This window comes from Meleagris gallopavo, chromosome 1 (genome assembly GCF_905368555.1).
Source record: "Meleagris gallopavo chromosome 1, MGAL_WU_HG_1.1, whole genome shotgun sequence".
In the NCBI taxonomy this organism is placed as follows: Eukaryota; Metazoa; Chordata; class Aves; order Galliformes; family Phasianidae; genus Meleagris; species Meleagris gallopavo.
This window is the reverse complement of record NC_139404.1, coordinates 83,545,657-83,573,107: the sequence shown is the minus strand read 5'-3', so window position 1 is coordinate 83,573,107 and position 27,451 is coordinate 83,545,657. Positions and strand designations below refer to the sequence as shown.

The 27,451-nt window shown below is 38.5% G+C and overlaps 1 protein-coding gene across 2 annotated transcripts; it reads right to left on the bottom strand.

The window, feature by feature from the left end:
* Window positions 1-1,228: 1,228 nt before the first annotated feature.
* Window positions 1,229-25,440, bottom strand: ADGRG7 (adhesion G protein-coupled receptor G7). Of its 2 annotated transcripts, XR_014887023.1 has the most exons (17): window positions 25,323-25,440; window positions 22,213-22,320; window positions 18,385-18,516; window positions 17,415-17,524; window positions 15,162-15,317; window positions 14,388-14,479; window positions 13,509-13,627; window positions 13,311-13,424; window positions 11,437-11,597; window positions 9,588-9,737; window positions 8,217-8,329; window positions 6,195-6,544; window positions 5,002-5,083; window positions 3,886-4,047; window positions 2,925-3,081; window positions 1,761-1,887; window positions 1,346-1,483 (listed from the first exon to the last, which is right to left on the bottom strand). XR_014887023.1 is itself a non-coding variant. In XM_085238537.1 (16 exons), exons 1-16 carry the CDS (start codon window positions 25,429-25,431, stop codon window positions 1,259-1,261), a joined length of 2,340 nt encoding a protein of 779 aa, XP_085094663.1. In that variant the 5' UTR covers window positions 25,432-25,440; the 3' UTR covers window positions 1,229-1,258. The 2 variants fall into 2 exon arrangements, 1 of the variants encoding a protein (XP_085094663.1); XM_085238537.1 differs by lacking the exon at window positions 1,761-1,887 and having other exon boundaries at window positions 1,229-1,483.
* Window positions 25,441-27,451: the final 2,011 nt, after the last annotated feature.

Below are 27,451 nucleotides of genomic sequence, written 5' to 3'. Positions count from 1 at the left end.
AAAAAAATAGTATCGATTACCTTTCCTAGATAAGTTTTACTGACCTTTGACTTTCTGGAGCAATGGTGATGAACTTCAGCCTTGTATCTGATATCTGGCTGTTTTGGAGGCTTATTAATTTGGAGGCTGGCCATGCTTCTTCAAGCAGGTTATGAAAAACTCAACATGATGTTCATTTAAAAAAAAAACAAAACAGAGCTAGCAAAGCATACATATGTATTTAAAAAAAGCAATAATGATTTTTAAAATTAACTGCCTACATTTCTCAGGCTTTTTTTTCTTCACACAGAAGAGAATGAGATGTGTCAGAATATTTACTTCCGTTTGTTAGGCAAGAGCCCTCTACAAGTGGGCTTTAGAACTTTGCTCAAGGTCACAAAGGGAGAAGAGCTGCTTGTTCTTCTGCCAAGCTCCCCTTGACACCAAAGGACAGAGAGGCAGAAAGAAAGGTGCAGCCAAAAGCCAGAGTGTGGCTGAATGCTGGCTGAAGTACCCCAGCTGGTATCTAGCAATACTTGTATACTTCCAAAAGGGAATAGGTGTCCTAACATAGGCAATGGTGGGGGTGATGTGAATAGGACCTAGGTTATATATTTATAAAGAATTTCTTTCCTAGCTTGTTTCTTCAAGGGCTTTTTTTTTTTTTTTTAATTATTTTTATTTTCTCATATGAAAACAGAATATTTTGTCTAACTAGTATTTAAACTGAAGAAGTTTTAGTTGCAAAATTTTAAAATATTCTAAGATACAGATTTTCTTCTGTAAAGACAGTTGTAAACTCAACATTTTATGGAGGTAGTACATATAGTTTGGATTCAGAACCACTAAGAGCTGTGCATTTGTTTTACCTTCTGGTCTCTTATTAAATTAAAATTGTTCTTACAAAAGGAAGAGAAGAGCTATGTTACATAGGCTAGGTAAACACGTTGAACTGGTCTGAGAAATGAAAAAGACATAAACAGAGCAACTTCTGTATGTCTGTACTGTAACACAAATCTATAATAACTTCCTTTCAAAGACCTTCCTCTGTTGCCTGCAGTGCGAGTGGTATCAAGACGTACCATTGTGTTATCTCTGCACAATCACGCACATGCAGTTCTGCTTTTTACTCCTACTGTTCTTGTCTTAAAATGTATTCCAAGCTACCTGCAGTTGGAACAGTATGTTTGTCATTCAGGATACCGGTGAGATCTACATAAAGCAAGCCGTGAAAAAAAAAATAAAAATGTAGGATTATATTTAATATATTTATAGGTTTCTAACAGCCATTAGGAAGAGTGGACAATGAAATATTTTCTGTAGAAATTTCAGATAATCTGAAAATTCCTTGGGAATGCTTTGCAGGCTGTGATTTTGAAACATGGTAAATTTCTGAATGCAGATAAATTTGTATCTCTGGTACTCTCAACACAGAAAACACTTCAGAAACTTTTTTCTTGACGATTGGTGATCTGAAAGTGTACAGAATACAAATCTGAAGTCCCTATGGAAAAAGAAAAAAAACAAACACAAAAGCACACCATTAATGTTTCATTGATAAAACTAGAAGGGATTAGTTAGTATTTTTTAACCTGAAAAAATATCTACAAAATAGTTTTCAGCAACCATTAACAATGATATTAATACTTTGAAATACAAGTATTTCTTTAACTGGGGCAATTATTTCGTGTTACTATAAAATTGCAGCTATAGTTACCTCATTTGCACGTTGTAGTGAATTAGTTAATATGTCTTCTAATGAATAGAATGAATAGACTTGCCTGACTCTTAAGCAATAAATGTGTCCGGTGTACCCTATCATCATTTTCAGCAGACATATGTGGAGGCAAAGGAGGACTGCAAAATTTCTGTTCTGAGTTCTCATTAAAAGCATTGATCAAGAGAATCCTGAAGGGGAAGGAGGGAAAACAAAGAAACAAACAAAAACCCTAATTCTTTGAAACAGATTTGTATTCTGACTGTTCATGATTTCAGTTTTAAATCACAGAATCATGTAATCATAGAGTCATAGAATGTTTTGGATTGGAAGAGACCTGAAGGATCATCAATTTCCAACTCACCTGCCACAGTGAGTGGGAATACTATCTATCAAATACTAGACCAAGTATTTGATCACATTGCCCACGGCCCCATCCAACCTGGACTGGAACACCTCCAGGGATGGGGCATTCACAACCTCTCTTGGGCAGCCTGTTCCAGCACCTCACCACCATCTCTGTGAAAAACTTCCCTTTGATATCTAATCTAAACTTTCCTTCCTTTAGTTTAAAACCATTCCTCTTGTCCTATTGCTATCTACCCATGTAAAAAATGTAAAAAATCACTGTATCCATTAGTATAGTAATAATCATATCAAGAATTTTTTGCAGAGACAGTTTGCAGATCTGATCCCCGCTGGTATACAGGGACTCAGTTTTCAGTAAATCAAGATGACAGTAAACAATTTTAGATTTGGGGATGAAGGAATTGTGGGAATTGTCACATGTGTGCAGTTAGCTGTTTTGCAGAAAATATTTACTAATATATTAATGAAGTATCCACTATTTCATATACTTAACATGCCTTATATGAGTACAAAGCCAAGAATTTTTAAGGTCTGTGTTACTCCTGGGGGAAAACAAAGCAGGTGCTTTCCTATGGGCTTTTGTTCAGAATCACTGTGAAAGTTCTCAAGATGTAAATCTCCAGTTACTTTCCTGGGATGCTTTTCCACAGCTGACAAGGAAGTTTTTTCCTGATATTCACTCTGAATTGCTTTGGAGACCAGAAGGATAGCACCCCTGTCTGAAAAATATTCTGAATCTGCATTCCACCAAGTCCTTCACTTTACCACCATTCATTCAACAAATGTATCAGAGACGTTTGTTGTTTTTTTTTTCTTCCAGTGTCTAAATTGTTAGTCTCAGAATTGCTAGGTACTTTACCTGTGTAGCATTGAAAATGCAGAACATATAGCTGAAAAAAAGATTCATTTCCTCTTGACTTATTAGCATGAGGTAGCCAATCGTCCAGGTGATTCCAAGCACCACTACTATAGAGATAGTGGCAGTCATCTTTTTCATGAGCGAATCCTTTTTATTTCTAGAAAAACACACACACACACACAAAAATTCTTCTCCATATAATTTAATCTCTTTTTGAGTTTAAACTTTCTATTTTACTTACTAAGGGCTATATTTGCAAATATCTGTTACTCAGCTGAGTTCAGAACATATATCTTAATACATTTGTTTGTGGTATCATACAGGAAAAAATCAAGGAAAAGAAATCTGCCCAAGCTTGTATGAATAATCTGTTTTTGGAATATCTAGTGTGGCTGTATATTTATTTGATTAAAATGTGAGGTTTGCCAAGGCAGCATGAAACACTGGAAATTGGTATGTTAACTATGATAAGCTTTTTAGAATAACTTCAATCCTAATGTTCCCAGTTTTCAGTATAAGAATTAGCTGCCATTGAAATTTGGATATTCAGTTTTTTCTTAAGCCCATGAGGAGTCAGAGAGATGGTATTTCGGTCTACTCCAACTATTAAAATTGTATGTAAAAGTAATGAAGTGCAAAGCTTTGTTGAATAGGTTAGTTCTTTGAGATTAGTAAACAGTAAAGCATAACCTTCATTGAAGCCAAGTTGAGTAACATGGCAACCAAAACCAAAGTGGTGGTGGTTAGGGGGGAAGCCTGCAATGTGCTCATTTATGTAAATGAGAAAATCCTGACCCATTACAGCAGTGGAAATTATTCTCTAACTGCTTTAAGTGTGCATTTATTTAAAATAAATCATTTTCTCAAAAATCTGAGTTTGTAACAAGAAAGTCTGAGCTCTTAATAAGAGATTGAGGAATATATATTCTGAAAGATCTTGAGGAATTCTATGCCACCTCACCTTGTCAGATTCTTGTTCTCCTTCCATATCACAGAAACAATGATCTTGATGAAGATGGTAATGTTAAAGAGGAGTATGAATGCTACTGGCAAAAGGAAGGACCAGAACATGGGTTTATTCATGCTGAAATTCTGATTTTGATCCAGGGCTGCAAGCCAGCAACTTTTAATACAAAGAGAGGCAGTTTCAAAAGATTTGTTAGGCACATTGTTCAATACACCAAAACAAAACAAAACAGTTGACTATTTTTCATCCCGAGGGACCCCATAGGGCTTTCTAGCCCTAGCCTGTCTCTGAAAGGTGATCATTCCTGACAACAGGGCTTTCAGACACGTTTCTTTGGGAAATGCCAGTGATTTATCAAATAAACTGCAGAGGTAAATATTACAACTTGTAGCTAACCAAATAGGTATCTGTCTGCCATATACAAGTTTAGAGTAAATATTATAATAAATCTGAAGAGCAAAAGGAAAAACTTTATGGACAAAGGTTGAAACAAAAGCAGGGGCAGATTCAGGAGGGTGAGGTTACCCTTCAATCATATTTACTTTGACCACCACAGAATCATAGAATCATACAATGGCTTTGTCTACCCTTATATAATCATGTGGAAGGGTGTTTATATTTCTGAAATAAGTGTTTTCTCTGTATCATACACTATCAGAAAGGAGCACTGCAAGTCTGTAGCTGGGGTGCTGGCATCCAGATGAATGCAGATATGAAAAACACACAGTATTAAGGCATATAGTTATACCCACCAAAAAGATTTTAAATAAATCAAAGGACTACATTTAAGTACTGAAATGCAGTCATGCACTTAAATGAAGGTCGTCAGTTTCTGTAAAACTGTCTACAACTCCCATTTAAAGCCACAGGAGATCTTGCAGGAGATTCAGGGCAGATGTAAATCCAGCATCCCACATTCTTAGTGAGGAAAAGCTGTAATTCCTTATAATGAAAGTTAAGTTTGAGTGAAGAATTTTGCTTTTTTTTTTTTTTAGTAGAGGCACTTAAATATACAAAATAATGTACTAACAATAAACCTGGAATGGTATTAATAATAAGCCACCACATAAGGTATACAATAGCAAGTATTGTAATGACACACAAACTTACAATTCTTCCTGTCGGTAGTTTAAAGCTTTCCCTTCTCCATAAGTAGCTCCAAGTGTTATTGCAACTACTACAGCAGGGACCCCTAATTAATAAGAGAGACACTGGCTTGTTACTGTTCAGTTGCATAGGTGTGCCTTATCTCCATTGTACATAAATAACTTCATGCCTACTCCCTCCTTCAGCCCTACTATAGATCTTCCAGACTGCCAAGTATTGGCTGTGCTCTCAAAGTCTGAAAAGCAGGAGTTAGAATTGTGCTCTTTCAGAAGCGCAAATAGTATCAAGACAATGAAGAACCTAATGCTGGAGAACAGTTACTTGTGGCCAGGCAGCTTTCACTGAACATTTTCTGACTTGCATGTGCAGTCCAAATTCTACAAGTTTTAGAGAAATTGTTTCTGCCTTCACCCAAATGCAAAAAATAATAATAAAAAAATCAGGCTCTAAGCTGCTTGTTAGATGCCATTAGAAACAACATACCATACATGCTGAATACACAATGTGGAAATGGCAGGTAGTCTTGTACACTGTATTATTTTTACTCTGTCTCGTGGGCATCTAACTGCATTCTTCAGTCCTCCAAATAGTTTCCTTTCAGCCTGCAGTGTTGCTGCTAATTGCTATTACTTTTTTAAGAATGCACTCTTATTAATGCATAATATTATTACATAATATTGATACATAATATTAATATTATTTAATATATCTCATAATATTAATGATATTATTACATAATAATAATACATAATATATAACAAATTATGTAAGTCAGCCCATGCTTTTGGATGTATGCAAGGCTCTGGTGGAGGTCATGAGGCATCTCAGAGAGAGCTCAATGAAGAATTCAAGTCTATATATGCAATCACTGTATCTGAAAAAAAAATAAAATCCTGTAGTTGACAGAAACTGATTGTCGAATGCCTTGATTATTGTAAAGATTTGTCCTACATACAATAGACGTAGGTTGCTGTGCTGATGAATGAGCTCTTGTTTTCAGTGCTATATCAAGACACTGAAAACGAGCTTAGTTTATAGCAGTTGAGTAAACTGTGACAGGGGATTATTTATTAAACTGTATTGTCTAAACCAGAGATTACAGTTTCTCACTACTGATCTGCTATTTTACACCTCTCTCTGACTGTACTATTTACTGATACTTAAGAATTGGAAGTATTTAAAACTTTAAATCTTACCCCATCCGATTGCTGACATGGTTACAATGAAGTGTCCAGGAAAGGGTTTCATGGTTCTAAGCAGCAGTAAGTACAGTTGTGCAGAATTGAGTGCTGTCCACATAAATGTTGCCAACAAAAAGTAGTGCAGCAGGACAGCCACAACCGTGCACCAGGCATCTGCAGGAGGATCTACCACATCAGATGTGAGCATGGTATTGGTACTGAATTGCTGGTTATTTCCACTGGTATCACTACTGTCTTTCCTGGCATTTTGGTTTTCAATTCCAGAGATGAAGATGATGTTAAAAATTAGCATGGAGGAACAGAGACTCACTAACATCCATGTTATAGACGACTTTCGTGTTTTCCTATTTATAGGAATATATTTTTTGGGGAAAAAAAGGAAAGCAAAGTAAGAAAGATCATAAAACGCTTCTTCATTCAAGTTGACGTTAAAAGCAAGGTAGAGTGCCTTAACACATAAGACTTAACAGAGAAAAAAAAAACACAGTAACTTGTCTGCAGAATCCCACACTGTAGTTACTCTTGGACAACTCATCTAATTCATCAGTTTGGTCTGATTTTAACTAGAACAGAGATGGCCCAGCACCTTCTAGGAGTGGGCCCATTCCACAATTATTTGGAATACATTTAATTTTTTTTACTTTTCTCTTTTTAGGATCATTTTCTTCAGTGTTCAAAGGTGAAATAGCATAAGACTAGTATTTGTAAATAACAGTAATAGAACTCCACTTCCACATTCTGTCTAATAAATGCATTTAAAAAGCAGAGCCTGGAAATTCCTAAAATCTTAAATATGATATTGATGGAATTCTCCAAATTGACATTCATTCAAGCAAGATGAGAGAGTTCTTAATCTATAATAGCTACAGCTCTGTTGGCATGACTTTGCTCCTTGCTTAAGGAGGTATCACATAACACCATTCGTTCCAGACATGTCCACCTAGAAAATCTGTGATAACTGTATTTGAATGAAATAATTCATTATAAACTGTAACACAAGAAGCATACATAACCTGCATTGCTATATACTCATGATGCTTTGAAATCATCTGTTTCCAACAGACATTTTATAAACATGAGACAACAGTGTACATAAACTATCAAACAATAGGCAACAGAAAGCAGAGAAATATTTAAATAGGATAGAAAGAAGAGAACCTTAGGAGTGATATATATTTTTCCACATGACCACTAAAAATCAAAGAGAAAAAAGAGTGGACTGAAATGACTAGCACTAAATGAAGATACCCATGCAACAGGCATATTCATATTAGTGAGAAGAAAGATAACTGATCAGACATTGTGTGCAGTAGCCAGGCATGGGATATACAGGAATATAAGAAGCGGCTAATACTGGTGATGAAAGATTATTTCACATTTTGAAAGTAATTAATGAGAACAAATGTGATCTATACCTCATTGTGTGGCATGGATCAATGTAGCAATAATACAGGTGAGGGTCTGTATTGACAAATGACTGACCAAGATAGTGACTGAGACATCAGAGAAGCAGGGAACATACTGTTATTACACAGCAGTAATAGCAGACCACCACTATCCCCATGGAAACTGAGCAAATGTCATGCTAATACATAACACAGGGATCACATTTGTAGTCACGATCATGGGAAACCGTAGTGAAAGGATAAACCTTTGTGTTGGTCCTCAGTAGCACACAGTCCTGCTTTATTATCTTATAGCTGGTGAGCTGCCCTGTAGTATCACTCCTACCATTCTTCCTAGGTTGAACATTTGTATTGAAAAAACAGAAAACAAACCATCCACCACAGTTAGGTGGCATGCCATAGCTTCTTGTGTATAGACATCTCATAACTTCACCAACCAGTAAGACACCTTCCTAGGCTCTGCAAAACAATTAGATTGTTTTTTAATACTGTCTGCTGATCAATAATATTGCAATATGTTCCAATCTGGATTCTGTCTCTGTTTTTCCTCAAACTATACACAGAGCAAAATACTGTAGCATAAAATACAGTTTCGCATCTTCATGCTTACCTAGTGAATATTTGAAACAAAATGGTAGTAGTGAGACCAGCAATGGACAATCCAACACCAATGTAAGAGATATACTCCAAAGGCTTAGCGTATTTATATTTGATCTGAAAGGCCTAGAAAACAATTTGCATCAGTTGTAAGATAAAAAGATATCATTTTCTTTGTAAAATTTGTTTCTATTTGCACACAGAAATGAAAATGTTTTAGTAAAGCTATGACTGTTGCTAGCTACTGCCAAAACTTCCAGATCACATAAAATTATTTCTGACATCAGAACAAGAGAAGCTTGTGAAGAACTGCAAAAGGAGATTTAAGAAAGCCAATCAGATGTTCAGCAAAATAGCAATTGAATTATTCATAAAGAGATGTAAATCAACATAAACTGAAAAGAATAGCTTTAACTTTTCATACTGATGTGCATTCTGAATTTTGACTTCTGAGGTTAAGGTCTAAGAGAAGATGTGAGGAATTCTAAATCAAAATCAGCCTTGGTATAGTGTCAATAAAGCAGTGAGCAAAATGTAAATGTAGTCAGAAAAATAGAAAATACTGTTAACTTTGCGTAAATGAATGGAAATCTTCTCTTATAATATAGTCATTTTATGCAAATAAGGGCATGCATATAAAGGGAAACAAGTAAATATTATAAATATTGAAATGCTTTTCTGTGAAGGCAAAGTAAAGAGAAACTGAAATCCTTACACTCAGAAAGTGAGTGACCACCAGTACCTGATGCTACCCAGAGAGTTCAGAGAAGCAGAAGCCAATACTTGCAGAATAATGAATGATGGAGACAGTCATACCCAAATAGTCTTGTAAGTATAAGAGGGCATTACAGAAAAATAAATGGTAGTAGGTTTAATATTGACAGATGAATTGTTGCTTGTTAACATATAAGCAAAGTGCCAAGTGCTTTGAGCTGTACCCAGCACAAGGTAGTACCACAGCTAACGCAGATCCCAAGGTACTTTGTTTTGGTGTCAGGCCACCTTAGGTTCCAGACATTTAACAGTCAGCTGCAGCAGCTCAGGTGCAGAGCTGGGGGCTACCACAGCATGAGGGGAGCCACCACTTCCTTGCAGCTTAGGTGCAAAATCAGGTGGACTTAGCCAGGCTTTATGCCAGAGGAATCCAGGATGCACCCATACCTTTGGCCTTCCATCATCCTGGGGACTGTATGTCCCAGTTTGCCACCTCTGCCAAAGATCAGAGACAAATAGATTCATCTTCAGCTGCTGTTCCTTCTAGCTCAGCACCCTCCAAGCCAGGGCACTGCACCCAAGCCCTTGTAAGTCAGAGAACAATTGAAGAACAATGATAAAAGAACTACCACAGCAGACTCTGCCCATTCAGGAATAATTAATGCCCTACCATCAAAACAGCAAAATTAGTAGTGTGATTGCACTTGCATCTCAAGAATTGGTCTCTTCCTTTCATACAGCCTGCAGTGCTCCAGTCGTTGATAGCATAGTCCCAAAAGACACAGGCATGATCACGCAGCTGAAGTTCGGATGTGTTGTACTATGGAATGGGGTTACAAGAAGAAAAAATGGGCAAAGAAACACAAACAGGTATGCACCAGTGTACAGACAATCTTTTGAAAAGAGAGCTGACAGCACTAAAAGATTTCCAGGCTTTCCAGCAAGAATTATAAAGGATATCAGTAATAGTTGGCTTTTTGAACTCTGAATGTCCTTTCTCAGTCAAGATTGCCAATGAAATTTCTATGAATTATTCAGATAAATATCCACAAAGCACTAAGTAAAATTCCAAGACAGTCTGCATGAGCCAAACAACAATTTTCAGATATTAACAATTTTATATTACTGCCAACTGGTAACTGCTGAATCCACACTGTAAAAGGAATAAAAATATTATAAATTCTGCAAACCATCCCCTGCCCTCGGCACATGGCTTGCTCACAGTCATACATCAACCTGCATGCTGTATTTTTCAGACAAAACACTTCAGCATGTTACTACAATTTGAACTGTTTTTAAGAAGCAATAAAAACCTTGAAGTGCAAATAAGTATTAAAAGTAACTTTATTCACATTGTTTGCAATTAAATGAGACATAAATGTAGGAGAAAGAAAAAAGTATTTTTCCACATACCAGACATTTGTTTCCTAGAAGACTTAACAATATAAATCTATGGTGGTGATTACTGATCTTTCGTACTCATGTGTTGAAGCCTTAAAACCTTTGTCACATGACTTAGATATCTTAAGAAGAAGCCAACTATTGTTTTCTGGAGAAAACATGATAAAAATGAGTATACATCATCTGTGTGAAATGAGCACTCATTTAAGGCATTTCTGGGAAAAATGCAGTAACATCTGGAATAATTTCCTTATGGAGGAAATCGTAGAATCATAGAATGGCTCAGGCTGCAAAAGGAACTTAATCATCTAGTTCCAATCCACCTGCTGTGGGCAGCCCTGCCACCCACCAGATCAGGCTGCCCAGGGTCCCATCCAACATGGCCTTGAACACCTCCAGGGATGGGGCATCGCAGCTTCTCTAGGCGGCCTGTGCCAATGCTTCACCATCCTTTGAGTAAAAAATTTCCTTCTAATATCTAACCTGAATCTCTGCTCTTTTAATTTAAAGCCATCCCCCCTTGTCTTATCACTATCTACTCATGTAAAAAATCGGTCTTCTTCATGTTTATAAGCTCTTCAGAAGTACTGGACAGCTGATAAGAGGTCTCCCCTGGAGCCACTCTTCTACAATAAGAACAAACCCAACTCCCTAACCTTTCTCATAGGAACCCTTTTATCATCTTCACGGCCCTCCTCTGGACCCACTCAACAGGACTCTGGACTCCACTCACAAGGGCGGAGTAGAGGGGGACAATCACCTCGCTCTCCCTGCTGGCCAGTTCTTTTTTGATGCAGCTCAGGATACAGTTGGTCTTTTGGGCTGCAAGAGCACGCTGCTGGCTTGTATGAAGTTTTCATCCACCTGGAACCCCAAATATGAATCCAACAAACTCTCTCAACTACTTATTGCCACAAATAAAGGTGGTATGCCATAACAACAAAAAACAACAACAGCAATGAAAACCCACCAACATCCTCTCTCCCACAAAACAAACAGAAAAAAAAAAACACAACAACACACTTCTACTTATATGTCTTTCTGAGTATTGAAGACAGATAGTAGGATAAGGACAGCCTCTGGTCAAACTGAACACGGTATTTCAAACAGAAGCTTACCTTGGGATTGAAGGCTATTTCAACACCACTGGCTCTTCCGCCATCAATATTGCCAGAAATAATTTGTTTAGATAAATTATTGTTACTCCTATAAATCCTTGACTGGAAGAGTTTGTCATTTTGATAAAGGACAAAGCCAACTCTGCCATCATTTGAAGAACCTTCGCTAGGCAAACAGCAAAGAAGATACAGATATCAGAGAAGCTGGTGCCTTAGAAGAAGCCTATTCTATGCTGCTTCATATATCCAGTATTTACAGCAGATTTTTGTCAAGATATTTAGGTAGAATCCATTTCAGAGGTAGAGAAGAGTTTCTTTTCCCATGAATCTCGAAAGATTCATCTTCAATTTTTGCTGCAGTGGAGTATGAAAATAAGTTCTCCTAATGCCATTTCTGAGGAAAAACATTGACAATGAGGATAATATCCTAAATCCAGATACATATACACACTCAAAATGACCAGGCTTTTTGTATTACTACGTAATAAACAGTAACAACAGGGACATTTATAACTGGTAGGAAGTCATAAAATAAAATAGATTGGCTGCTCTTCTCACTTCGGACCCAGTTTTTGGACTCTGTTTCTTTTGATTTAAATTGCTAGTTTTAATTTCTGCTGAAGTAAGAAAGTAAAAATTGTGTTTTATATAATTGATTTCATTCTTAGTTTTCTACATTTTTTTTATCATGAAAGAGTAACATGATTTTATAGCTATGTCACAACTGTGCATTTAATACTGAATAATTTTTTTTTTTTTTAAATAAGCTGTGAAATCAGTTGAACCCTCTTGAGAGAAGTGTTACAGGCATTATGATAAAGACTTTACATGATCACACTGGTTTTCCACAGGATCATTGTCTACATCAGTGAGCAGAATGGATGGTGATCTGTTAATGAGCTTTTCCATGTTTGTTTTATTCTCGTTGCTGTGTATGTGAGGCTACTTTTATCTCCTTGACTCTTTTCTAAGTCAGATGAGAGGACTGCATTACTCATTTCCCTGTGGGCTGGTATATGAATGACGTTCAGCAATTTGAGGTCTAAGTGTTTCGCAAATTTCACCTTCATTATACTCTTGTGCTATGATGTCTAATGTTGCTGTCACTAAACAGAGATTAAGAGCAAGCCTGCTGATTTCAGATACCCATTCTGAAACTCCTGAAGTTTTAGCACGACATAGTTGCAGCTGTACATAATCAGCGTTCTGCCAAATCATCCACAAGGAACAAAATTGGACATGCAGAAAACAATTGTCCTATAACTAGCAGCCAGGTGGTAAGAAGGATGGGACTATAATCTGCCAAAGACTCCCACTGCAGGTTAACTCAGCATTAACCCTTGCCACCAGCTTCAGTGGAAAATGAGGAACTCTACCTTTACAAGCACTGCAGAGTGTACATAATGGGCATCTGGAAAAATCCTGTGTGCCTTTGACACACAGATGTGAGAATGATATGTACTGGCTGACACCTGACAGTAGTAATAATTTTAGTTGAAATGGCTGATGACTTTCAGACAAGGTATATATGTACTAGATTTTGAACTTTATGTCTACAGAGATTTGGTCAAAGATTCATTATGTTCTGAATTTTTAAAGAACAGAAAAATGGGGGGAAAAAAAAAAGAAAACAAACATGGAAAGCTTTCTGGCCATTACAGATACATCTGCATTAATCTATAAATAAGATCATCTAGCTCGTTTGACACGTGTGTTTTTGTGCCATTATATATGGTACCAACATACATTAAAACATTGTTAGAAAAAGCTTACGTTTAGGTTCAGTTTTTTTAAAGTTATTTCCAAAGCATTTTTTTAGGGAATATTCATTCAAAAGATACCAGGTTCAGGTTTCAGTAGGTGAAAGAACTTACTGTTACTTTTAATATTGAGCAGTATCTGGACTTCAGTACTGAGTTCACTAGTAAGCCCAGGGACGTTTTCCTGTATTTCTAGTTTTGTTGATGGAAAATATGACAGGGTTGTATCTAGAAAAATTAACAACATCTGCATCAGAATTTATGGTACAAACCTCCTTCTGCTTGAAAATCCAACAACGTGCCCAAGCTCACCTCTCTGTGCCAAAAACAGAACTGTAGAGGAGTTCAATTTCAGTGGAACAGACTGGACTGCAACATTGGGCTGAGTGACATTGCTTATCAAAGAAAATTCTTCCATTGTTTTTGTGAGGCTGCAATAAAAGAATGAGTGGGAAAAAAGTCACCTCTAGTCACAAGCAGCCATAGGCTCAGCTCCCTCTCTGAGTTGATTCTCTGGCACATCAGGTAGAGTGAGAGGCTGTGCGTGTTCTCTCTAAGAACGGGGGAAATTCTGTACTTTTGAAGCCAACAGAAACATTGCTTTCTAACATCAGGAGAAGCAGGATTTAGTCATACAAGCACCTGGGAATGGGGGCAATGTGAAATCTGTCATACAGTCAAGTATGAAACAGCTTGTTAGGTAAGTCAGAAATTTCTAACAAGTGCAGGAAGTTGCTCTTTTGTGGAGAGAGTGTTGGTAGCTTTCTCTTTCCACGTGCTACGAATTGCAATAATACTTCAGACTTCTGTGAAGTGCAGTGAAATAAAATGGAAATGTTTTTAAGTGGCAGAATACCAGCTAGTAGGTTAGTCCACCATGTAAACCTCTATCTGTCCACAGGTTACTACAAGTTGTGAAACTTGAACAATTTGCCAAAACTGCTAATGACAACCAAAAACCAAATTGGAAAATTCCAAAAGTCCCCACTTCTCATTCCCTGTCCTCATTCTTTATCCAAAGCAGAAAAAAACAGCCAAAATTGTTGGTGTAAATTTACTGAACCAATCAAATTTTACACTGGAATTGAACACTGAAGAAGCTTTGGTACATTCATGATGATTTTCATTCTCAAACACAAGGGAAAATGCTGTTTGCTAGGTCTAATAAAAAAGGGCAAAGGCTGAGGTTACCTTGCTGTAACATTGACAAGATTATTGTCATCAAATTCTGTTTTGTTGGCATCCAAGAGCTGACTTACTGTAGTTAAAACTGCCACAGATGCCTGAGTCAAGAAGAAAAAAAAAAAAGTACTGTTCAAAAGCAGTTAAAATAAAGAATCCCTTGCTCTATAGTGAGTGTCCAACTTTTTTACTTGCCTGAATCATACTGAACGAAGAGGAATTATCTTGGGCCACATATAAAATATATACTAAAGTTAATGCATATAAATATAAATACTTTTTCAACATTTGAATTCTTTATTAAAACATTTAAAGAAAGAGCAATAAAAACATGAAACTTGGGGGGGTCGGCATGTATGTAATCTACATAGTGCACTAGCAAAGTAAGAATGCAGTAGACATCTCTTGAAAATAATATGCTGTGGAGTAAACAAAATAAAGGGTGTAACTAGAGAGAATATAAGCTTAGAGCCAGGGAAGATTAAATGATGAATTTAAACATCAAATGATGCTAGTACTGGAATTCCAGATATGGGCAAGTCCATATAACTGATAAAATCAAATTTACATTCTGCTTTGGGAACTGAAGCAGCAGTGAATCCACAAAAATGCATTCAGGGCCACTGAATCACTAAATGGCAAAATGGATGCATTTGGTTGTGATGTTATATAAGGTTAATTGGAAGCACACTGGAGAGAATTCTTTGTGCTGACAGAGGAGAGAGAGAATCCATATCCCAAATAAGCCATAAAAAAACTTTTTTCTGTCCTATTGATGCTCACCTGAGAATCTTCTGTAACATTTGGTTTTCTTAGAATCTGCACTGCAATATTCACAGCAGCAGAGATGTCCTGTGTTGTCAGTCGACTGGGAATAGAGGTAAGGATCTGAGTATTACTTGCAATTGCTGAAACATTGCTGGTGTCTGCAGTTTCCACCTGCCAGGGAAATGCCATTCAGCAGAAAGAAAATAAGAAAAGGAAAAAATAGTCAAGATTTTCATAATATTCTTACATAAAATCAAATTATACATGTAGAAAAAGAGGAGTCTGACTATGTCTTTCTTCACTTCTTCCTAGCACATGGCTGCAGGCAGTAATAAGGCCTCCTTGAGCTTCTGAGTTTGCAAACTCCTGTCTGCCTTTCACTATCCCTTGAATAACCAGAACTGGATTTTTTGAAAAGCCATCTGAAGAACTAAGAAATGTCATTCAGAATAGCAGTGCGTCTTAGCGCAGCACTCGTAAGCTGCATTGAGGACACAGTCCTCACTTCAGCATATTGTAGGGCATCAAATTGGAATAAATATAGAAAAGGAAAAGATATTCCAGCGCTGGGGGTAATAACAAGAATTGTTAGAAGCTCTGGATGGATCTGAATGGAATCAGTTAGTCACTTTAATGTGCAGGGCATAAACATCTGTAATATCTTAGGCATGCAAACATAGACACACAAAATAAGGCATTATCTGTACATTACATGAAGACATAGCTAGGTGACAATAAGATTTAAGGGTGTGTGCTAATCATCAGAAGAATATTTTTCATAGGTTATTGAGATTGACAGTGCACCAAGTCATCCCTTTTCTAAACCACTAAGCTATCAAAATCAAGTTTAATTAAATCATGCAAATTTGAAGAGTTTCTACAGCTCAGAGAGGTAGGAAAGAAAGGTTAATGTGTTGCATAAAGAGGAAAGAGTTCTTTATCTATAATTAACCAGGGACTTACTATTGATATTTGATAACATCAGGATGTGCACCATGTACACTGAGAACACATATGCCACTGTTCTGAATTGTAGAATCACTTCATATTCATAGTAAATATTTGCACTGACAGGAATAAAACCCTTTTAAATCTGGCTTGTAGAGCGCATCTCTTTGGACTCCTAGTGTGCCATTCACTAGATGGCAGTACAACATAAAACATCATAACAAAACTCAAAATCACTGATAGCAGCAGAACAACTTTATTTTTGCAACCAAATACATAACTGTATCTTATTAGTACTATAAACAGCTGCTATTAATATACATATATGTTGCTGCCCAGAGAGGTTATGGAGTCTCCTTCTCTGTAGATATTCAAGAAGCTTTCTTGTGTGACCTGCTGTAGGGAACCTGCTTTAGCAGGGCATTGGACTTGAACTCCAGAAATCCCTTCCAACCCCTACAGTTCTATGGTTCTATGATTCCATGATTCTGTGATATTATTACGGAAAAGATTTTACTTGTGATCCATTTAATGAAAGTTATACACTGGGAAATTATCTTAGTCTCAAGGATTCAAACAAACAAAAAAAAAAGTCTAATGAATAATCAGCTCTCCTAGAACTGTAGCTGGTTTTCTTTTTCCTTTTCCTTTTTCCTTTTTCAGTTGGAACTTGTAATAGGGAATAGAAGAGTAGAAGCTGAAGAGGAGCAGCTGCTGTCTGTAGCATGCATAATCGTATTCAGTGCCCTATGTTTTTGGGGTATGGTAGAGCTAAGCCCTAAAGCAAAGCATAAGGGTTTATGGTTTTATCAGGAGCAGCTTCTCATTCATCGAGTTATTGAGGGACCATGCTCAACTTATCATGGGATTGAATGGAGAGGCTTTGCTTTTAATCCTTCCTAACAGTGTTAGCACCACTGTGTTCTCTCCCACTGGTCTTCTTGAAATCCCTTCCAGTTTCTCCTTAGTTCAATATCCTGGGTCAGCATTGCTTCTACACTGAGGTGTTTGCTGTGAAATGGGAACCTGAGGGAGGAACTTCCAGGCTGGTTAGGTAATATGAAATGGGATGCTGTGTTCAGGCAAAAACAAGCAGAATTAAATAATCACAATTGGAAAAATGCCATTTGCAAAACAGACATATCCCAAGAATTCTTCTGCAAATACATTCATGGTTCATTTTTCTTTCTGTAAACTTTTAAAAAACGTAACACAAAAACACAATTCCTGCCTCGAGTACCTATTGCATTTTTTTTAATATGATGCTGCGCAATCTCTGCTGCTCTTTAAAGAGCATGCTAAGATATAATTGAAGATTACCTGTAATGCTAGAGAATCCAGACTTTCATTACAATTCAGAATCCTGGGAGTCTCTAAAACTGGAATTATTCCCTTTCTGGTACACAGCCGGACTGCAACTGAGGAGTTACCTGTAATTTTGTGAAAAAAAATTAAGATATGCATTTTGTACAGAAGTGTTTGCTTAGATTCACATGACTTCATTGGGAATTGAAATTGTACTGTGGGTGTGACTGTCTATTTGGTGTTATTTACTGTTTGCATATAAAACATTTATCTCTTGGGATTACAAGTGTCCATCAATCATTATTCTTTTTCAAACACATTTTGTACTCAGACAAAAATTTGTCAGAATTGCCGAAAATACTTTTGCCAGGTTCAGATAGGTATTAATATGCTAGAGCTATAGAAACACATCTTTTAAACCAGAGACAGAAATCAACACTAAACCATCTGAGAAACTGTTTATCATACCTTGAAAAACATACTCCAAATATCACAAACAACAACAACAACAACAACAACAAAAGTCTTGTGGAGACCCATGCAATAGGTACTCCTCTGAAAGGTCTTGAAAGCTGGTATATGCTACTGGAGTACTCTGTACTTTCCAGATCTCTTCCCTGAGAAGCCCAAATCTTGCTTTTTTTCCTAATTTAAGTGATACCAAAATGCAACCACAGTTCATGGAAAGTGTCCTGAATTCTAATGTTAAGTAGTAAGTTATAAACAGATAATTCTTCTATCAAACACTTGTTCTTCAGTGACATGAACTGACTCTCAGCCTGTTCTGAACAGGCATTTGTATGTGTATCATATAAATTACATTTGAGGCAGAAGACTGTGTGGATAGTTTTATGCTCCTGCTGCCTGAGCTCTGATTTAAGCAGAGAGCTCTGATCTTCTGTTCTAAGGAGCTTCTATCTTTCACAAACCTTACATTTGCCTTTGAGAAGTGAAAGAAAGTGAAAGAAGTGAAGGAAACACATACCATTCACAGTAGTAGGTTCACACTTCTCCTTGGAGCTGCTGTATTTACCCACTAAAATCCTTTCAAAAGTAAGGTTTTTTATAACATTTTCAGAAACATTCACTGCATAAACGCTGTCTTCACAAACGTTAACTGTACAGAAAGAAAAAAAAAACCAACATATTCTGAACTTTTTAATAGATGGAGCAATTTTCAAAAATAAAATGTTATACATTTTATTATGTATATTATGTCCATGTATAAAATGTTATACATAGACAATAGAAACTCATTGAATCTTTTGCCTTAAAGGAAATAAATGACTGTTAAAGCAGTTAGATAAATCTTACCTAAAACCAAACTGCTGTAAGAGATCTTGAAGTCACCAAAGACATAAAAGCCCATAACTTTTACTACCTGCACTATTTTCACTGCCTCAGCCCTGCTATATTTGAAAAAGTTGATAAAGCTTTACTCTCAGAATCTTGCTATCTAGGCATTGATTAGATCTGTAACTTAATGCCACAGAACGTGGCAGAGGGGGGACAAAAATCCAAATTTACTGTGAATGAGACTCCAACAATTAATGGGGACAGTCTTTGGCGACTGAAACATGATGTCTTAGACATGGTTGCTGCAATGGGAGGTGGTGGCTCAAGAAGGCGCCCTCATGTCACCCCAAACCCCACACCTTTGCCAAACACTTCATATTGGCTGCTTCTACAGGCAGGATGGTGAACATAGTAGAATGTGGCCTGATCTAGTATGGCAGCCTATTGTATCCTAATTTCATGCCACACTGCTATAACAATGCAGATTGACCTTGCAATGTTGCAAGTGCTTGAAAATATACCACAGCATGGTCTTAGGATTTGCAGCATCTTGTACTTGCTAACTTTTGTTAATTGAGACCACATTTTAGGTGATTGTGTCCCATTAGCAGGCATTAGGCAAAGAAGAATATTTATGGTCCTGAGAGGGCTTGGAGCCCCTCTCCATGTCCTGGCACTCATTTCCTTGTTAAGTCACATAACTTTTTGTGGATCTTATTTTCTATAGGTTCTGCATTTCTTCAACCAGCATTCTCCTTGTCTATACCCATGTCCCAGGTGCAGAGATCAGCATTTGCCTTTGCTGGCTACTGTGACGGCCTTAATTTGCACCAAGGGAGGCTCACATTGGGTATTAGAAAAAATTTCCTCTCAGAAGGAGTGGTGAGCTATTAGAACAGGCTGCCCAGGTAAGTGGAGTCACCATCCCTGGAGGGTTTCAAGAAAATGGTAGATGTGGCACTGAGGACATGGTTAGGGGGTATATGGTGCTGACAGGTTGATGGCTGGACTAGATGATTCAGTGATTTTTTCTAACCTTAATTACTCTATGATTCTATGAGGTCCTACCATTAAGTGTGTCAACAATACCTCCACATCACTGCAAATTAAATATTGATCATGGATTTGCTGAGAGGGCATTCTGTGCCATTATTCAGATTGTTTATGAAGATACTGGGCAAAGCTGGCCCTAGAATCAACCAGCAAGTTGCCTTAATTTTCCTGTATGTCAGTCAAGCCATTGATACTGCACTTTGAGCTCAGCCATTTAGTTAATTTCAACCCAGCAAATGGTCCATTCACCCAACTTGTACATTATCACTTACCAAATGAGAATGCTGAGGGAGATAATACCAGAGGCCTCGCTAAACACAAGATGTCTTACATCTCTCACTCTCCGTTGTTTACAAAATCAGCTATTTCCTACAGAAGGCAGTCAGGTTGCTCAAGCTTGAATTGCCGTTTGTAAAATCATACTGACTATTCCTAATAATTCTCATTTTTCACGTGCATGAAAATAGACTCCGAGAGAATGTAGTCCAGAATCTTCTAGGGTCTGAGGTGAAACTGACTAGCTTATGGCTTCCAGAGTTCTCTTTCTTTAAGGATTGTCGTAATGTTGGTCTTTTTTCAGTTTTCTGTAGCCTCTCCTGTTCGCCATGGTTTTTCACACGTGACAGCAGCCCCACAGTGACATTAGCTAGGTCTTGCAGCGCTCTTGCATGAATCCTGTCTATACCAATGCATTTGAATACTTTTGTGGTGATGCTGTCTTCCTTCTGACAATGAAACTCAGGCATGGGTTGCTACATTCGTGCATAAATGCATATACTTTCATAGATGAACACCTATTTAAGATTTATCTTGTGTCATTTCAGCTATTCAGATCTGAATGTGTTTTTGGCTGGTTTGTATATGTACTTACACTACTTAGTCTTTGAATTACAGGAAAGAGTTCATCTGAAATAAAACTATTTGGTGATTTTTTTCCCCACTGATGCAAATCTCAAATTACTGCAAATATTCTGAATTTATAAGTAAGGTTGGTCCAGAACTAAATACAAAAATGGGCAAACAAATGACCAAAGTAGGAAGAAAAGCAGGCTCTTTGATATGACCTGTGACAAAAAGAGCCAAGATATGTACGAAAGAAATGAAACATGAACCAAAAGGAATATTTCCATTAGGATAAATGTAATTGGTTTACAAAATTTTTTTTGCCCCATGTTCTCTGCTTTCTCTTTCTGGCAATAAATGATCACCTACCCAGCCCCACCATTTCTCCTTTTAACTTCCTTTACACCCTTTGTGCTGTTTTTCCACACTCTTGATGCTCCATTGGGCCCCACCCCTCACCATTATGTCCTACATTCATCTTTTGATTCCCAATACATATTATACACATCTTTGTTTTGTCAGTTGTTAGAGGAGGCAAATGTCACGGATAGTTGGGAGTGGCTAGGAAGGACTGACCAGCTCATTGGCAAGTTGAATTTGTCAGGAAGGGAGAATAACAGACAGATGGGCACTATAAACTTTTACAATTTACAAATTGTAAAACAATCAAATACAGAATACCCATAGGAGTGGACATAGGAAATTAGAATTAACATCACAATTTGATTCCAGTGCTGAAATTCCAGACCATTTCTCTGAACTATTTTGCTCAAATGTTCCAATGCATCATGAACCCATCCAACCTGTCATTGTTTGCTGGCTGCTCTACCCAGTTCATCACAAGGAAGCAGTACGGCAGACCTGAAGTTTCCATCTACCTAGCATCCTCACCAAGAATATTTTCCTGGATAAGCTGCAGACCTTGCTGCATCCATCTGAAAAATAGAGTGAGTTCATTTGACAAAGGTACAGCTGCACAGCTAGCTATGTGGCAGCCTATCTGCATGTCAGAGTGGCCATAGTGCAGGTTGTTAACTCCAAAAGTGCGTGCTGGGTGGTCTTACCAGCCCTGGTGATCATCTGGGAGCACCTCCTCCATTTACACCAGCTCAGAAATGCCATGCTGTGGCAGAGAAGCCTGAAATGGGAGGCAGCCAGGCAGTGCTACACCAGGTGTCAGAAATCTGATTCACCCAAAACTTGTGGCAATGGTGGAAGGAACTGAGGATGCTGCAGTCCCCCCAGTCGTGCAGAGCTGAATAGTGCCCTCTTGGAACCAGCAAATCTAGAGAGAGGAATATTGGCCCCTGAGATCTGACTCGGATTTTCAAGTCACTGTGATGTTCAAACAGAGGAATTTAAACAAAGGCCAAATTGGCTAGAAATAAACCACAGACAGCTGAAAACCCTAATATCTTCCCCAGATGTATTAATCATTCAAAAGTATGACAGAAGTGAGTGAGATATACAGCCTCACCAAGCAAGATGAACCACATCACTGCTTGCATGCCTGACCCTGATGAGGAGGGCAGAGGAGATAGGAGAAGAGTCAGCAGCCTCCCAAAGCAGAGGGAACTACAGACATAGCACCATTTGCTGGTGCTGCCTTGTTTGTACTGACCTATATCACAAAATTGTCCAGCCCACTCGTTGGGGCACACACAGGCTTCATCCTGGCAGAATCCACCATTGAGGCAGAAGCAAGGAGGTACCACAGGTCCTGTAGTTTCTGTGTAAATAAATTATCAAGATGTAGATACACATAAGTAAATGTAAAATATACATGCATATGAATAATTTGATGAGGGGAAGAAAAAAATATGATGCTGATTAATTTGGATCTTCATCTAAAAAATATTTCATTCTGTGATCCACAGGCTCAGCCACTAGTTCGTCCATATCCCCAGTAACAATGCTGTGAAAGTGTAGTCAAAGCTTTCAGAAATTAATCTGAATTCCCACAAAGACATAGGCAGAAACTTTTCTGTGGAGCTGCCAGAGGAGCAGGAGCAGTATGGGCCTCCAGTCTGCAAGAAGCTCAAGCTGTTGAATATGTGAAAAGCCCAAATTGCTTCTGCAGGATTTTACAGGAACAAGGGGGCAAAAGAGGACCACAGATTCCTCTGACTCAAACTGGTGACAAGCAGATGGATAATCAGACATCCAAGAATCACAGAGAGATATTCTGATTTAAGCCAGGAACTATGGGATAACACAGATGAAAATCCATGCCCTGGTCTCAGCCACAGCTTCTATTCACACTCCAGGACAGGTGCCAATTTTCATTCTGTCTTTTGGCAGGAATAGAGGGCTTTGTCTGAAGTAGTCATTGCACAGGCTGCTGCAGCTTCAGGAAACAAAAAAAGCAGCATATATGCAATAGCAGTGAAATTGCTGATCTCAGAAACTTCTGCATATGCCATGATATTGGTAGTGTTCAACAAGCTCTGAAAAAAAATTAGGTTTCTCAAAAAAAGACACTGGTAAATCTTGAATGGCTAAGGAGCGTTCTGCAACAGAAAGTGCAGTAGAGAAGTCATTGGTGGACCTCAAGCTTTGAGAGATGGCTTGACGACATGGGAAATTCCCCATGATCCAAGACTTCCTCTCAGTTTACCTCACTCAGTCCAGAAGTGGAGGGTGGAGTTTGGAGTCCATCTGTAACATTCACAGCGAACATAGTGCTCCGAGGGCACTTTATTCCTCGAAATTATAAAGAAAGATGAAGCTGAGGCCTACCAATGGATATGACATTTTAGTGTCTGTGTTTTGAGATGCTGGCAAAGGGAATAAAGCCAGAAAATGTAAAAGTTAACAGTGCTGTCAGGAACACATGTGCTATTGTATATTCCTCATGTTCTCACTAAGACTGCTTAATTTCTTACATTTTAATGGGATTCACATAATTGGAAAATTATTGCAAAATACAGAGGATCTGCCACGTGGCTGGGGTAATTCAGTTCTTGGCAAGCATTGCTCAACTCTTGCTCATGTTGCTGCTATTTGGTATTTGTATTTCAGTCTGCCTCAGCTATGTTTCAGCCAGATGTCTATGATGCTAGTGGAATAACATCTGTGGCAGCTAGGTAATGTCTCCACCAGCCATCAGTTGTCCAAAATACATGGTTTCTCCACCGGAAATTTTACAAAAAAGGAAGGGAAACTCATGCAGCAGTTGAGAGCTTCATGACCCCACCTCAGCATTTGCAAAGAAGGGCTCTGTGAGGGCAAATTGGGTAGAGTTTGAACTGTTCATGCTCCATTACCCTTTTCTGGGGCAACGTAGCAGAGAAACAGCAGGTCTTACAATGGGATCCCATTAGGCCTGGGAACTCACAAAATACCTGGGAATCTGTAGCACAGCTCCAGGCCTCCGTCTTGTTTGGTGAACTTGTGCCTGAAGTAAACATGGTATACAGAATCCCTAAAAACAAAGCTGCAGGAGTGCTGCCTCTCAAATGCATCAGATTCTGGGCTGCCTACAGGAGAGTAGGGGAAGGTGATCAAGCAGGGCAGTCTTGGGCCCGAAGCACTGATGGTGGTATTTCTACAGCCGACAAGGCTGTCAGGATCTAGCTTCCATAACTACCCTCCACACAGTAAAACTCTTAGACCTAAATAATAGTGGCATTGGCTTAAAAATATAGGGTTCTTCTGTTTTTATTTTAAGTTTTAGAAAACATATTCCTTTTATTTGTCTTTCGCTCTTAAGTTTTGAAGAAATTAATAATTTCAGAATCACATTCATTTTGACTGTATATATATTTAAATAAAAACTAAGATTGTTGCATCATACTATGTCATCAAGAACTTATTATTTTGTCTTGTTTGTTCTTAAACCAAACATCCCGGGAACTGCTAAGACTGATACTTGCACTTAAAGTTTGGAGAAAGAAGAAACACTACTCCATCTATGCACAGCAAGTGCTGCATCATGTGGACGTGAAGATATCCTCCATCCTTGAAGCAACTGCAGTTTACAAGTTAAGCAATTAATATTTACATCTGTGTCATTTTGTATGTTTAGGTGTGTTCCCTTCTTGCAAACATCTGATAAATCACCTGAAGCAAACATAATCTAATGACAATGTAAACTTTTCTCTGTTCCTCCTCTCAGCTTCCAGTTACATCTGACTTTTTGCTGAGCAAGCAGCAAGGAATAGGTGATTCTTTCTATGAACTTTAATTCTGTATATGTCCATGCATGAATTTGTATCATATCAATTTATTAAGTATTCTGCTGAAAGGAAACCCTGGCAAATTTTCTGCTTCAAGTTCGTACAAGGAACTGTTTTCAGAGAGTACAGTGACCTGATTTTCAGATATAGAATATGCAAATCAGTGTTTCCTACATTCCTTCCACAAAGTTTTCTATAACGCAAATTGTAATAATGTCATAGACAGGTGCTATACAACACGTTTTGTTTATATGGTGTTCCTTATCTTGTAAAGCTAGATAGTAACACTTTGAAGCATGATTTACCAGCCTAGAAAGAGATGTGGTTCTATTTTTGAAAAGTAAATCAGATTTCTGCCAGAAGAGTGAAAAACACTCAAGACAATTCTTCAAAGCTATGTTAGAGAATTAATTAAAGAAGACAGACATTTCCACCTAAAAAGCCCGGAGCCAAGGATGAAGCTAATAGTAATCGTGTTTAAGCACTCCAGAAAAAGCAGAAGAAAACAAAGAGCTTGGATACAGCTCAAATGGTGCAGAACTGTATTTCTTACCTTTGTGAAACCTGACGACAAGCTGCCAAATGCACAGGGAACAGAGGGTCACAGTCACTGCACAGCAAGCAGTCCCAAGCAACACTCTCTCCCAGTGGAGTGAAGGCATGTTGCGGTGCCAAATGTCTGCTCTGCTATAAAATTATATTATACATCCATAACCTCGTGATGGATAAACCATTAACTGTTACATACCTACCACTAGAACTTTAACCTTTTCAGTTCCATTTAGGAAAAAAGAAAAACAAACACAAAAACACACATATTTGTAGAGAAGTAGCACATAATTATTTCAAACATTTTTCAAAATATCTCACTCATCAAGGCATTATATCTCAAGTATTCTTGTTGCTTGGAGCAGGTACCCAGCTATGCTTGTACTAACAAAGCCAAAGCCCATTTGCTGTGTGTGTCAGGCCCACAGCCACAGGCACGTGGACCTCTCCTCCCTCCCAGTACAGCACCCCAGTACACATCAACGGGGTTTCTGGGCCCCAAACCAGACCTGCCCAAGGTCCCAGGACACTGCCTGGCATGGCTTTACCTGTGCTGGGCAGGGTGTTAACACCAGAGGCCTGTCAGGGCCACTACCAGAGTGCTAATGGCAGGGAAGCCAGGGGTCTGAGGAGGGAGGCTGGAGAGGGAGAGGAGAAGGTTGTCCCCTGGTGAGAGGTAATGAAGATGGAAACACTTTATTATAAGAGTTTATTCGGGCTGGCCAACAACAGGCCTTGGTGTTTAATTTCAGGAGTGTAAATGGCACCTCCTCGCCATGTAATTGGGACAAGTGGTGAAGCAGGGACTACTCAACAGCTGCCCCTACCTCTGCCCAGGCTGGTAGATGCAAACCACTGCACAAGGCCTGTGCCCATCTGACAGAGGGTAAGGCCCTGGCACACTGTGGTGCAACCACCAACAGCTAAATAAGAGGAATATAGAATCATAGAATCTTTTGAATTGGAAGAGACCATTAGTGGTCATCTAGTACAACTCCCCTGCAAGGAGCAGGAACACCTACAGCTAGAGCAGGTTGCTCAGAGCCCAGTCCAGACTGGTCTTGAGTGTCTTCAGGGATGGGGAATCTATCACCTCTCTGGACAACTTGTACCAGTGCTTTGTAACGGCTCTTAACACACACACATAAAAAAACAAAAAACAAAAAGCCCTTTCTCCTTATATTCAGACTGAATCTCTCCTCTTTCAATTTGAAACTATTTCTTCTTGTCCTGTTGGAACAAATCCTGCTAACGAGTCTGCTCCCTTCTTTTTTATAGCCTCCCGTTACTTACTGAAAGGTCTCTGTCAGGTCTTCACAGAGCCTTCTCCTCTCCAGTCTGACCAACCTCAGCTCTCTCAGCCTGTCCTTGTAGGAGATGTGTTCCATCCCTTGGATCATTTATGTAGCCCTCCTCAGGATGTGTTCCAACAGGTGTACGTCTCTCCTGTACTGAAGACTACACATCTGGATGCAACGCTCCAAGTGAATGGAGGGGCACGTGGATAGTAACCTCTCACTTCTCCCCATCTTGATTGGAGGCATTGTCTACCTTATTCTTGAAGGTATTCCAGATGCAAACCATGGTGTCCCTGGGGGAGAGCTTCACTGCATCATCTCTGTGCATCTCCTCCATTAAATGCAGTCAGTGAGCAGACTCTGAGGCAACAGGGAATAGAACCTGTGTTCTTTGGGCTCGCAGGGCATCTGTCTCATTCAGATAGAATAAGGAAGGGAAAGAAAACACTGGAAAAACATGCACAAAAAATGTGAAGAAGAAAATTTACAACTCAGGGACTGCTAAAACCAAAATTTTCTTCATGCTATCATGTCTCCTACTGACAAATTTATAAGTAGGAGATTAATGTCACTGTCAAAAAGAAGAGGCAAGCAGAGCTATTTAAAAAAAATGATTCAGAATGAAGACTGACATTTTTTCATTGGTAACCAGTGAATGAGTCTCTGGTACACGAGCAGGAACAGTGCCCTGCTTTTACATGGTGTTCTTCCTCAGCAGCTCTTAGGAAGAGAAGGGAGCTGGTTAGGCTTCTTTACCTGCAGAAGCACTTTCATACCAAGTTTAGAAACAGGTCTCAAAAAAAGGACTTGTATAGAGACAGTGAGAGCAAGGCAG

Excerpts from the sequence above, each read along its gene's own strand:
- ADGRG7 (XM_085238537.1), bottom strand. The coding sequence starts at position 25,431 with ATGCCTTCACTCCACTGGGAGAGAGTGTTGCTTGGGACTGCTTGCTGT. Across the intron at positions 13,425-13,508 it reads TCTGTTTTTGGCACAGAGAG|ATACAACCCTGTCATATTTT; the intron begins GTGAGCTTGGGC and ends TAATTTTTCTAG. Across the intron at positions 1,484-2,924 it reads GCATTTTCAATGCTACACAG|GGACTTCAGATTTGTATTCT; the intron begins GTAAAGTACCTA and ends CTTTTTCCATAG.